The sequence below is a fragment of the Ambystoma mexicanum genome, chromosome 2p, assembly GCF_040938575.1.
Source record: "Ambystoma mexicanum isolate Mex_15411 chromosome 2p, UKY_AmexF1_1, whole genome shotgun sequence".
Classification (NCBI taxonomy): Eukaryota; Metazoa; Chordata; class Amphibia; order Caudata; family Ambystomatidae; genus Ambystoma; species Ambystoma mexicanum.
In genome coordinates, this window is record NC_090923.1 from 1,150,785,364 (window position 1) to 1,150,799,567 (window position 14,204).

Here is a 14,204-nt window from a genome sequence, read left to right on the forward strand (position 1 = left end):
TTAAAACCAAGTACGGCCTGTATGAGTATCTGGTTATGCCTTTTGGTTTGAGCAATGCCCCGGCTACATTTCAGTACTTTATCAATGATGTTTTCAGTGACTTACTCGACCATTATGTCATTGTATATCTAGATGATATCCTGATCTACTCACCGAACTATGATACCCATGTTCAACACGTTTCTACGGTGCTACAAAGGCTCCGAGACAATCATCTCTATGCTAAGCTAGAGAAGTGTATCTTCCATGTCCAACATGTGGAATTTCTGGGATACGATATCACAAACCAAGGAGTCGGTATGAGTGATTCCAAAGTAAGGGCCGTGTTGGACTGGCCTGCTCCTACATCTATCAAATCCTTACAGTCTTTTTTAGGGTTTGCGAACTTTTATAGACGTTTCATTCGCTCATTCTCTGGGATTGTTGCTCCTTTGACTGCCCTTACCAGTCCTAAGAATGGGTTCAAGTGGACGGCGGAAGCACAAAGAGCTTTTGACGATCTCAAGATCGCGTTCACCTCTGCGCCAGTCCTCCAGCATCCCGATTCTGGGCAACCTTTCTATGTGGAGGCTGATGCCTCGGATCAAGCGATTGGGGCAGTGTTGTCTCAGTATTGCAAGGACACAGATTTCCTTCATCCTGTGGCATTTCATTCCAGGAAGCTTACCAAATATGAAACAAGATACACTGTCACTGAGCGTGAATTATTGTCTGTACGTGATGCATTCAAGGTGTGGCGACATCATCTTCTGGGTACTGCTGTTCCAGTAAAGGTTTACACTGATCATCGCAATCTTCTTGCCATGCAGTCAGTGAAATGCACCACAGCCAGGCATGCCAGGTGGCATGAGTTCTTTTCACAATTCAATTTCCAGATCACATATCGTCCTGGGGCCCTACATTCCGAGGCAGACGCACTTTCTAGGAGGTATGGGGATGACTTCTCTCCCAAGGATTTTGGTGGTCTGTTGTTACCAAATCAGGTGATATGCTCCTGTACCTTGAAGACTCCATTGAAGGAATCCATTAGGGAATGGGTATCTGGTAATCCTCCGGAGATTGGGGATTTGAATATGACCATTATTAACTCTTTGCCTTATGTTAATGGTCGTCTGTATCTCCCAGATGTCGACTCCAGACGAACAGCTCTAAGTTGGGGTCATGATTCTTTGGTTTCAGCCCATTCTGGGGTGCGCAAGACTCTGGAACAACTCAAGAGATGGTGTTGGTGGCCTTCAATGCAGAAAGACGTCTCAGATTACATCTCTACCTGCGCTATCTGTGCCCAGTGTAAGTCTTCAACCACGAAACCCGTGGGGTTGTTGTGTCCTCTTCCGGTTCCTAGCAAACCATGGACTATGATATCAATGGATTTCATCACGGAACTCCCTTCCATTCGGGGTTTTGACACCATATGGGTGGTAATCGATTATTTTACCAAACTGGCCGTGTTTGTTCCATGTCAGGGTTTGCCTACGGCACCGGTTCTGGCGGATCTGTTTCTTCGCCATGTTTTCCGCCGTTTCGGCCTTCCTGATGTCATAATATCCGACAGAGGCTCACAGTTCACGTCGCGTTTCTGGAAGCATCTTACTATGTCACTGGGTGTTGATGCGAGGTATTCCACTGCCTATCATCCAGAAACGGACGGTCAAACGGAACGCTTGAATGCCACGCTTGAGCAGTATTTACGCTGTCTAACTATGCAACATCAGGAATCCTGGTTGTCGGCATTGACGACTGCTGAATTTGCGTACAACAATTCTGTTCATACTTCCACAGGTACTTCTCCTTTCTTTGCCTTGTATGGTTGTCATCCTCGTTCTCTGCCATTGGATCTTCCAGTCTTGTCAGACAATCCTGCGGTCCAAGACAGTCTTAGGGATATTACTTCTCTACACCAACATGTACATTCCCGTTTGAAGGAAGCTCAGGATCGTTCTAAGGAGTACGCCGACCGGCATAGGTCTCCTGCACCCGATTACCACCCGGGTATGTTGGTCTGGCTTTCCACTAAACATCTCCGTATTCCTATGAGGAGTTGTTTGAAACTCAAATATGTTGGTCCTTATCCTGTCAAGGATGTAATCAATCAGTCTGCAGTGAGACTTGAACTACCGAATACTTGGAAGATCCATCCGGTTTTTCATGTATCTCTACTGAAGCCCTGTTCGGAGGGGACCAGGCTCCCAATTCGTCCGCCTCCGGTCAAAATACAGGGGGAGGAGGAGTATGAGGTGAAGGCTATTCTAGACACTAAGGTTTCCCGAGGGGTTCGTTATTTCCTTATTGATTGGAAGGGTTATGGACCCGAGGACCGCACTTGGGAGCCTGAATCCAATGTACATTCTCCGGTCCTCTTGGCTCGGTTCTTGGCCTCTCGGGGAGTGAGGGCATCTTTGGGGGAGGATACTGTCAAGAAACCAGCGTCTGCTCCCCGTCTCATCCAACGTTACGTCAAGACTACACGTTCTACAATTCCAAAACACACGGAACCGAAGCGTTTCCAGAGTATCCGACAACGCTGGGGGTTGCCGTGGAAACGTTGGTTGCCTGAGCACGTTCGTGCACGGTTACGTCATGGCAACGTTCCCCGCTGGGTCACGTGAATAGTTTAAATCTCCGCCCGGCTTTCGGAACGCTGCTTCTGAATTTACTATTTTGGAGCTCTATCTGTGTTCTTGTCTGGCCTGTTGTTCTTGGATCTTGGACCCTGTTTTTGCCCCACGGATTGTTATTGAACTTCCCCTAAACCTTGTATTGGATCTACCTGTTTACTCGACCTCGGAACGAACGACCCTTCTTTTGTCTGACATTTTCTTGATTAGGCGTCTCGGATATTTGCTCTTCACGGAACTCAGACTCTCGGAACTTTGTATTTGGACCTACCAAGTTCATCGGAACTGATCACAAGAGACTCGGATTACTCACGGACATTGTTTACTAGGCGTCCGCGTGCCGGCGGGTATAGGCTTAGGTTGGATTGTCCCTTTCATCTGGAACAGTTATCATCGGACGAACTTCCTTCATCTTCTGTCCGAAGACTAGGATATCACCTGTCAAGCACCGAAACGTATGTCCTGGATATCCTGGCCCTCTGTCCTGCCTGATTTCCTATCCTTGCCCAGAGGTATCACTCCGTGAGTATGTTGTTTGATCTACTACCGTTTTCCTGGTTTATGACTAATTTCATGAACCCAATTCCTGATATTGTGTTCTTTGTCTAGGTAGCTGTCTTCCGACTCACATAATCTTCTGGGCAATTCCCCTTCCAAAATAGTCCCTTTGTACTATTGGGAGTTGCATTGTCTGGAAGGTTTCTACGGCTACACTACGCGATCAACTGAACCCTGATATTACCGAGTTTGGCGTGGGTGGTTCTCACAATATGGCGGGAATTCTGCAGGAACTGACAGATCAGCATGGCTTCTCATGCATGTCTGCAGGGTGTGGGGCATATGGCGGGGATTCTGCAGGAACTGTGACAGATCAGCATGGCTTCTCATGCATGTCTGCAGGGTGTAGGGCATATGGCGGGGATTCTGCAGGAACTGTGACAGATCAGCATGGCTTCTCATGCATGTCTGCAGGGTGTGGGGCATATGGTGGGGATTCTGCAGGAAATGTTGGAGATTATCAGCATGGCTTCTCATGCATGTCTGCAGGGTGTGGGGCATATGGCGGGGATTCTGCAGGAACTGTGACAGATCAGCATGGCTTCTCATGCATGTCTGCAGGGTGTGGGGCATATGGCGGGGATTCTGCAGGAACTGTGACAGATCAGCATGGCTTCTCATGCATGTCTGCAGGGTGTGGGTTATATGGCGGGGATTCTGCAGGAACTGTGACAGATCAGCATGGCTTCTCATGCATGTCTGCAGGGTGTGGGGCATATGGTGGGGATTCTGCAGGAACTGTTGGAGATTATCAGCATGGCTTCTCACGCATGTCTGCAGGGTGTGGGGCATATGGCGGGGATTCTGCAGGAACTGTGACAGATCAGCATGGCTTCTCCTGCATGTCTGCAGGGAGTGGGGCAATTGGTGGGGATTCTGCAGGAACTGTGGAGGATGGATCAGCATGGCTTCTCATGCATGTCTGCAGGGTGTGGGGCATATGGCGGGGATTCTGCAGGAACTGTGACAGATTAGCATGGCTTCTCACGCATGTCTGCAGGGTGTGGGGCATATGGCGGGGATTCTGCAGGAACTGTGACAGATCAGCATGGCTTCTCATGCATGTCTGCAGGATGTGGGGCATATGGTGGGGATTCTGCAGGAACTGTTGGAGATTATCAGCATGGCTTCTCACGCATGTCTGCAGGGTGTGGGGCATATGGCAGGGATTCTGCAGGAACTGTGACAGATCAGCATGGCTTCTCATGCATGTCTGCAGGGAGTTGGGGCAATTGGTGATGATTCTGCAGGAACTGTGACAGATCAGCATGGCTTCTCCTGCATGTCTGCAGTGAGTGGGGCAATTGGTGGGGATTCTGCAGGAACTGTGGAGGATGGATCAGCATGGCTTCTCATGCATGTCTGCAGGGTGTGGGGCATATGGCGGGGATTCTGCAGGAACTGTGACAGATCAGCATGGCTTCTCACGCATGTCTGCAGGGTGTGGGGCATATGGCGGGGATTCTGCAGGAACTGACAGATCAGCATGGCTTCTCATGCATGTCTGCAGGGTGTGGGGCATATGGTGGAGATTCTGCAGGAACTGTTGGAGATTATCAGCATGGCTTCTCACGCATGTCTGCAGGGAGTTGGGGCAATTGGTGATGATTCTGCAGGAACTGTGACAGATCAGCGTGGCTTCTCATGCATGTCTGCAGGGAGTTGGGGCAATTGGTGATGATTCTGCAGGAACTGTGACAGATCAGCATGGCTTCTCCTGCATGTCTGCAGGGAGTGGGGCAATTGGTGGGGATTCTGCAGGAACTGTGGAGGATGGATCAGCATGGCTTCTCATGCATGTCTGCAGGGTGTGGGGCATATGGCGGGGATTCTGCAGGAACTGTGACAGATTAGCATGGCTTCTCACGCATGTCTGCAGGGTGTGGGGCATATGGCGGGGATTCTGCAGGAACTGTGACAGATCAGCATGGCTTCTCATGCATGTCTGCAGGATGTGGGGCATATGGTGGGGATTCTGCAGGAACTGTTGGAGATTATCAGCATGGCTTCTCACGCATGTCTGCAGGGTGTGGGGCATATGGCAGGGATTCTGCAGGAACTGTGACAGATTAGCATGGCTTCTCATGCATGTCTGCAGGGAGTTGGGGCAATTGGTGATGATTCTGCAGGAACTGTGACAGATCAGCATGGCTTCTCTTGCATGTCTGCAGTGAGTGGGGCAATTGGTGGGGATTCTGCAGGAACTGTGGAGGATGGATCAGCATGACTTCTCATGCATGTCTGCAGGGTGTGGGGCATATGGCGGGGATTCTGCAGGAACTGTGACAGATCAGCATGGCTTCTCACGCATGTCTGCAGGGTGTGGGGCATATGGCGGGGATTCTGCAGGAACTGACAGATCAGCATGGCTTCTCATGCATGTCTGCAGGGTGTGGGGCATATGGTGGAGATTCTGCAGGAACTGTGACAGATCAGCATGGCTTCTCATGCATGTCTGCAGGATGTGGGGCATATGGTGGGGATTCTGCAGGAACTGTGACAGATCAGCATGGCTTCTCATGCCTGTCTGCAGGGAGTTGGGGCAATTGGTGATGATTCTGCAGGAACTGTGACAGATCAGCATGGCTTCTCCTGCATGTCTGCAGGGAGTGGGGCAATTGGTGTGGATTCTGCAGGAACTGTGGAGGATGGATCAGCATGGCTTCTCATGCATGTCTGCAGGGTGTGGGGCATATGGCGGGGATTCTGCAGGAACTGTGACAGATCAGCATGGCTTCTCATGCATGTCTGCAGGGTGTGGGGCATATGGTGGGGATTTTGCAGGAACTGTGACAGATCAGCATGGCTTCTCATGCAGGTCTGCAGGGAGTTGGGGCATATGGCGGGATTCTGCAGGAACTGTGACAGATCAGCATGGCTTCTCACGCATGTCTGCAGGGTGTGGGGCATATGGCGGGGATTCTGCAGGAACTGTGACAGATCAGCATGGCTTCTCATGCATGTCTGCGGGGTGTGGGGCATATGGCGGGGATTCTGCAGGAACTGTTGGAGATTATCAGCATGGCTTCTCACGCATGTCTGCAGGGTGTGGGGCATATGGCGGGGATTCTGCAGGAACTGTGACAGATCAGCATGGCTTCTCATGCATGTCTGCAGGGTGTGGGGCATATGGCGGGGATTCTGCAGGAACTGTGACAGATCAGCATGGCTTCTCGTGCATGTCTGCAGGGTGTGGGGCACATGGTGATGATTCTGCAGGAACTGTGGGAGGTGATCCGCATTGTTTCTCAGCTGGATGTGGGGTGCATGTCAAAAAGGGGTATCAGGGGAATGTTGGGCAGGAGGCGGGCAAAGGGCATTTCTGCAGGGCAAGGATTCGACAAGAGTCATGCCTGCCTGGCATGAAGATGACAGTAGGTGCATGGTCACATGGCGCTAGTGCCATGGGTCCTTCTGAGCAGGACATCAGCCGGTCCTAGGATGAATGTCTGCCGGTCATGCGAGGACTATGGGCACCTATGCAGGCAGTAAGGCACACAGTGTCACATATGAAGGGGGGACGTTGCTGAAGGTTTCCTGTTCCGGGTTACATGATGAATGGGAGGCCTGCAGGGCAGGAGGAGGACATCGAGTGCCTCCATTGAGTCAGAGTTCTGTGATGGGTGCAAATACAGAGGACGCGGCCTAGATGACGGGCACCTGTCTGCAGAGCGTGGACCAACCATTGCAGAACCTTGGCAGGTACATTGACAATATGGAGTGGTCACCTTACCTTTGTAGGAGAGGTGGACGCGGGCCGTGGACTGAAGGTTGGACAGCACTCCACAGTAGTACCCCACAAGGATCAGCAGGAGGAGCACCTGCCGGGCTGCCATGACACCCGTGTCTGCTCATGAAGCTGGCTGCAAGGGAAAGAAAGTGCGTTAACCACGGCGGGCTCCAGCAGTAGAGGTAGATGGCCAATACATGAACACGGGTGGCATTATACACCCAATCACTTGTCCCGGGCAGGCACCGCAATCACCAGACGACCAATAGGAACATTAGATGAGGTTCTCACACCATCAAGAATGGTAGAAAAGGCCAGGCAGGCTTTGCACACCCGATTCTCCCGTCTGGAGATGTTGCACACATTGGTCTATTGGATGTCAGCACAGGAGGGAGTCAATGAAAAACGGACACCGGGTGAGTGAGGGACTCTGGGAAATGGAATGGACTTCAGGAAAGGAGGCATTCAGCATTGAGGCATGCTGGCGAAGGGGTTAGGTTGGGTATGGGTGCAGTACGACACTCAGAGCCAGGTTCAAAGAAGGTCTGCAAAAACATTCCTTCCCTCCCTCATTCTCGCCATCACCACCCGACGAAGGACTGACCAATGGCCTTCCCATCCCTCTGCTCGAATCACAGTTGCGCACGTACCCAATTTGGCCTACATAGCCAAGATCTTGAGCGTTTATGCATTAACATACTTTAGTCATTGAATCCACCAAAAATAGAATAGACATATGTGATAATATAGTATTCATCGTTTTTCATCCATGGCCACATTGTATATCATTAGACCTCTCCTCATGGGCACATTGTATATCATTACCCCTTTTCTCATGGGCACATGGAATATCAATTTGAAAGGAAGGTTGGAGTTTGGTAGGCGGAACTCCCTCACTCCTGCGCACTCCTATTTTTAGTTTGGTACTTTATTACGACCTGCAGCCTAGTTCTTGTTTGTCAGGGAACCAACTCCAGGGTTCCTGTTTGTAAAAACAATTCGTGGGGTTTTGGACAAACTATGGAACTTATAGGCGCTGGTAGGGTATCGTAGTCCTATATCCGTTGGTTATCCTGATCAGGATAGCGAACGTGACGAGATAGCTGATTCATGCCAGCCGGCACAGCTCGACTATCCAGTCCTCTGGCACCCCAGCATGGGTAGGACCAGCACACCATTCTCTTGAAGCATACGATACAACTCAAAGGCCTTGATAAAGACTAAGGTTGAAACGCGCGTCGGCTGTGGCTGTGTAAAGCTATCCATATGTTGAAACTGACTAAGAATTGTATTAGTGCTGTTCAACGAATAGAAATAAAACAAATCACGTGCGAAATTCAAAACTAATCTGCCTCATCCTTCACCATTAAATTCTACTTAACCAACGGATATAGGACTACGATACCCTACCAGCGCCTATAAGTTCCATAGTTTGTCCAAAACCGCACATGGAATATCATTACCCCTTTTCTCATTGGGCACATGGTATATCATTACCCCTTTTCTCATTGGGCACATTGTAGATCATTACCCCTTTCCTCATTGGCACATGGTATATCATTACCCCTCTCCTCGTGGTCCATAGCATCATCATTTAATGGGCACTCCCTAGATCTGTTGCTCTTTCATACTGCTGGGAGGTTGGAAAAAGTGCCTGTTCAGTAGCTGCACTTCTGCACACTCCATCCCACCATGTCCACTCTCTGAAGGCACCTTCTTGCTGCTCCAATTGGGCTTAAGAGTCATTTGGCCAAAGTTCAGCATCCAGAAAAAAAGGGTCGCCAAGTTCCAAGATGCAAAGTCTGGTACCATGTCATTTCATCGTGGGATGTTTTTTTGCGGGTCTTTTACCGCGATTTTTTTAACGAAAAAAAAAAATCTAATTTTTTTATTTTTGGGGGGGTCACGCACAACCCCCCCCCCCACCCTCCCGAAGCCCTCCATTCCATTTTAATTGTTTAGGTATTGCCTTACACCCACACCCAATATATATAATTTCCAAACCACGCCCCTAAACAATTCAATGGGTTTTTCGTTGAAAAATTCACGGTAAAAAACCCAGCTAAAAACATAACACGATTAAAGGACACTCTACCCTCCAATAAACTTAAAATGCAATTCAGCAAGTTGCCATATGTACTTAAGCCCAATTTTACAAACTTCTTTCACAAACTATGTTGCAAACGGGCATTGCCAGCAATGCAACAAAGTCTGCAAAGTACACAATAGTGTCGATTTGGCAAATTTGCAGGCAGTGGGCCACAATGGAGCTTTCTCACAATCTTCAAGCAAGTTCGTCTTTACTTGCACCCCAATCCGAAGCCCGCGCTGCCATTACATCACCTAACATTTGAAACTTGAATAACATTTTATAAAACCTCAATAGGTGGGCCTTTGTAACTTCTTTTGACTAATCTGCATAATTAATCTAACATAATTGGTACAGGTGTCAAGAGGGGATGGGAACCCCTCTCCGCTGGGGGTGGCAAGCCTTCCAGAGAACAATCTAGAGACAGACCTACCCCAGAGGAGGACGGTGGCAGTTGAGAGGGGCCTTATTCCTGCCCCTGCAGCCCCATGCCAGTATTGTCTTATGCGGTACACCATCTCCTCAATCCTTGCCTCACCCAGATACTTGCCAATGCCTGTTTTTTATAGAGACGACACATTTTGTCCAAGAGGCAAGGACAGATGAGAAAACAGAACACGCGTCCCTCATCCGAAGCAGGAGAGATGAGAGTGGTCCGAATGTCGAAGAAAACCCACAGAGCGAGGCAGCTCTCCTGCAGAAGTGCAGTGGTGTTCCAAAATGGACTAACACAGGAACACCCGTGCAAGGAAAGTGTGCGGGTTTGGTCCACTTCTTATGCCTTTCCAATGCATATGCACGCCCCAGGTGGGGAAGACATGGCCAGATTGGCCAGGTAAAGGAAATCAATCCCTGAGAAGGAAGGGAAATATAAGGACGGAACAGGAAGCACAAAGTGTGGGTTTTTCGAGGGAGGTCACAGGTGGAGGACAGCCAAGAGACAAGCAGGTGGGAGGCAGAAAGGAGAGGCAGATGTGTCCGCGATTGTGGAGCAGGTGAGGTATTGGCTAGAGAGTGGACATGGTAGCGCAGGTTTGTGTGGCGAGTCTGTAAAAAGGCTAGTGTAAGGAGTGGGTGTGAATTGAATAGTACAGTGGGAAGGAAGATTGTATAGTTTGGAGTGAGCAGGTGAATGGTAGTGTGGAGCAGGGGAGTAGTAGTGTGGAGGAGGAGAGGAGCAGTGTGGAGAGAAGAGTACCGGAATGGAGGGAGGAGAAGTTGTGAGAAGAGGGGTAACAAAGGGTGGAGGCAAGACCTAGGAGGAGTGAACCATTGAAGTGACAGTAGAAAGGTGGGAGCAGCAGGAGGGAGAAATGGAGCAGTAAGAGTAGAAAGAAAGCGGGGAGAGGGGGCAGGATAGAAAAAGCCTGAATCAAAACAGCGTAAGTGCAAGACATCAATCCCATTAGATCACTGACCATTGGATAGAACAGGGATATTTAGGAAGTCCCTGAGGGAGCCTTAGATGAAAAAGGCTGTTTTGGTCTTTAAGTCCTCACCACGAGAACAAGACAGACGACAGGCTAACCTTCAATATCTACTAACCGGGGGTCTGGGACACCAGGCTTAGGCTGGCGGGTCAACATTAGATAAAAGAAAGATAGGCAGCCCTAGGGCCCACACAGACCTTAGTAAAATCCCTTAAACCATGTCTGCGACTTGGAGTGATTATTGCGCAATCTGTGAGATAATAGAGTCCAAATCTCCATTTGCTACAATGTCTGCTGTGGTGGATGCAATGGCAAGAAAGAGGGAGAAAGAGTACTGTGACGATCCTTCAGATGGCATCACATTTCCCCAGGGGAGAACTCCTTCCATGAGGCTAGGGAGGTGAGGCTGCTAACCAATAGTCCCCCTAGGGACTATATCTCTTTACTCAGACTTAAAGGACTTAAACTTGAAGACTGTCCAATCAGTTCTTCCTTTCTATCGGAGTCCAGTCACTCCCACTGAACTCGCGAATACTCCCGTATCTTTTTCTTCGTTGTCCTCGAGAGGGAGGATCTCATGGGGAGGCGGGGGAACTCTTCTCATGGCGATAAGGATGCAACTAGGAGGCTCAAACCCTCTGAAACCCCACCACATAGGATGACGACAACGCCCAAATCTTATCAACATAAGACTATTTGTTATTGTGAAATATCAAACCCATCTGATGACAAAAGTACGGAGACGAAGAAGCACTGTGAAAAAATGCCTTTGAGTGGGATGAAGGCTAGAGCAGTTGATGTCAATTGGAAGGGTATCGGGCAATATTTTCGCCAGCAAAAATATCGCCGAACATATGGTCATCGGGAACGGCCATAGGCGATATTTGTGGTGGCGAAAATATTAGGTGCGGGGGTGTCCCCTGCACATAAAAAAATGATGCGGGGCTTGCAGGGGTGTCCCCCGCAGGGTCCATGTCTTATTTTCGCCACAAAAACATGGCGATATTTCTGCATCGCGATATTTTTGCGGCGGAAATATCACATGGAACCATTGGAAGGACGTTATACTGGGGCCTTCCCTGCCATGTAAACTGAACAGCAAAGATAGACTATGGTCTTCATCAACCACTGACCGTCCAGCAAAGGCCTGTGTAGTTCTGGCAAGCTGGAAGCTGTGATACAACCATAGGGAGAACCAGGTGACCAAGGAGGCCGCTTCGAAGCCTGGAAATCTGGTAAAAGGTTTCGGGAGACAGCAGTGAGACTCGTCTCCAAGGCTAAGAAGGGGAATAGTGGGACGCTTGAGAAGTGTCTTGCGAGTTAGTTCCGAACCAGTGCGATAAACTTGCAGAGACTCCGAGGTGGTGGCATGAGCTGTAGTGGGTGGACCATGCAGTTTGTCAACGGTGCCGAAACTGACCTGCTTTAGCCTTCAGCAGAGCCACATAGGTGACTATCAGGCGAGAGTGAGAGACCGTGAAGTAGGCGTAACCTGGCACGGCAGGATCAAGGGGTCTCTCAAGGTGGTCCCCAATAACCGAAGGTGGAGAGAGGTGAGACGTGGAGGACATCATCCCAGAGAAGGGAGTCATTCTTCTGGATCATGAACAGTAGCTGGACTTAATGGTATTTTGTTGTAGTGACAGGGGTAGAGTAGGAGCCCTTGTGCCCGGGACAGTGCCCTTTTGTTGTGACTCATGCAGACTTCCTGACAAGCACCCGAGCAAGGAAAACCCCTTCAAGTTAGGGATAGATAGGTTTTGTTTGACATTTAATAAAATTCTATAGCAACCATGCCACCACTTGGTCAGTCTTCATTCCCTGTCGCCACAGTGCCCAGGGGCTATGGGGTGGTACCTACAGGTACTTACTTTTAATAAGGAAAGAAATTACTAAGAAAAGCTTTTGATCATAAATGTATAATATATGTTGCCAATGATCGCAATCAATGAAACTTCAAACAAAGTGAATGAACAGATATTCATAATTTTTCATTTTATTATTTTTAAATCCATGTATTCTTTTTAATGTAATAACATTCTAATTTCTAAAAGGAAACCCAAAGAACGTTTTTGAAGGTAATAGGCCTCATGTTACATACAAATCTGAAAAAGCAAGAAAAGTGAAAAGCGTGCATACATTGTGAACAAATCTATACAAATCCGACTCTCAATAGTTTTGCGTCTTTAGACCAGCATCTGATTTCAAGTAGTCTTCTAAATCGAATTTATTTAAGCATTAGGTTTGCTTTTTGAGTTCTGAATGCAACAGGTTTTTGTTTATAGAAATTCGAATTGTATATAAAAAAATGTATAAGATTTAAAATAAGGAAATTAAAATTGATTCAATTGGAAATTACACTGTTCTCAATCACCTCTTGGGAGGACAGCTCAGGGGCAACGTGCTTGCCTTGGAAGCATGACACAGAGCACCACAGGTTCGATCCCTGGGTCAGCGCTTAAGCACGTTATAAATAACCTATTATATCATGTCATCATATAATTTGCAAAACAAATGGTATATTTAGTCTTAAAGTTTGTCTTAGTAACTTCTTTCCTTTCTTTAAAAAAAAAACGAACCTTTTGTGCTACAGCGGGTAATACCAGAGTTGGTAAACATAGGGGCAAGAGATGGTGGGTCGAAATTGCATGGCATGAATCACCTGGGGAGAGGTGGGAGTCTGCAGACTAGGGATGCCCACGAGCTCTGAAGTGCTCATTGGAGATGGTTTATGTAGGATGTCCTATGGCGCCTCCTCACTTCCCAGACCCTTCTGCACAATGAGAGCAGACGTGCCATGTGAGCCCGGATCATAGAGCAGGACAGAGAAAGTAAGGGACTTTCTGGACCCTGCTCACGGATCATGTCACCCGTAATCCATGTATCCCCACATCCCTAGACCTTCTGTCTCCTTGTCAAAGCAGGACTGCAGGGAGATTAATTCCCCTTGCACACCATGAAATACATTTCTCTGTCACACACATCACCCCTAGAGCTCTGTGGGCCGGGAGAGTCAAAGATGGTGATTACTGAGTGGCTCGCAGATGCATCACACGCAGATCGCTACCCAGAGTATCACTCAGTGGCTCTCAGATGGATCACACGCAGATCCCTACCCAGAGTATCACTCAGTGGCTCGAAGATGCATCACACGCAGATCCCTACCCAGAGTATCACTCAGTGGCTCTCAGATTAATCACACGCAGATCCCTACCCAGAGTATCACTCAGTGGCTCTCAGATGAATCACACGCAGATCCCTACCCAGAGTATCACTCAGTGGCTCGCAGATGCATCACACGCAGATCCCTACCCAGAGTATCACTCAGTGGCTCTCAGATGGATCACACGCAGATCCCTACCCAGAGTATCACTCAGTGGCTCGAAGATGCATCACACGCAGATCCCTACCCAGAGTATCACTCAGTGGCTCTCAGATTAATCACACGCAGATCCCTACCCAGAGTATCACTCAGTGGCTCTCAGATGAATCACACGCAGATCCCTACCCAGAGTATCACTCAGTGGCTCACAGATGCATCACACGCAGATCTCTACCCAGAGTATCACTCAGATCCCTCCCCACAGTTAGGAGAACAGCTGCCAAAAGCTAGACTCATGTTGAAGGAGCTAAAAGCTGCCCTTTTGGGTGGCTTCCATTGTGAGGCACTTCCACCTCACCCGACAGGGAGGCATTACAGCCAATGAACTGGGGGTGGGGAGGAATTGCATATGTACCCAAAGTTAAAAGCCCTAGCAGAACGCTATCAAATGCTGGAG

The 14,204-nt window shown here is 48.8% G+C and overlaps 1 protein-coding gene across 3 annotated transcripts in view; it reads right to left on the bottom strand.

Moving 5' to 3' along the window:
- LOC138567247 (semaphorin-3F-like) overlaps positions 1-14,204 on the bottom strand; it is a 548,170-nt gene that overhangs the window by 366,287 nt on the left and 167,679 nt on the right. For all 3 annotated transcript variants that reach the window (XM_069645257.1, XM_069645255.1, XM_069645256.1), the window contains exon 2: positions 6,910-7,039. In XM_069645257.1, coding sequence (XP_069501358.1) covers positions 6,910-7,012 — 103 coding nt within the window. In that variant the 5' untranslated portion in view covers positions 7,013-7,039. The remainder of the gene's footprint in view (positions 1-6,909; positions 7,040-14,204) is intronic.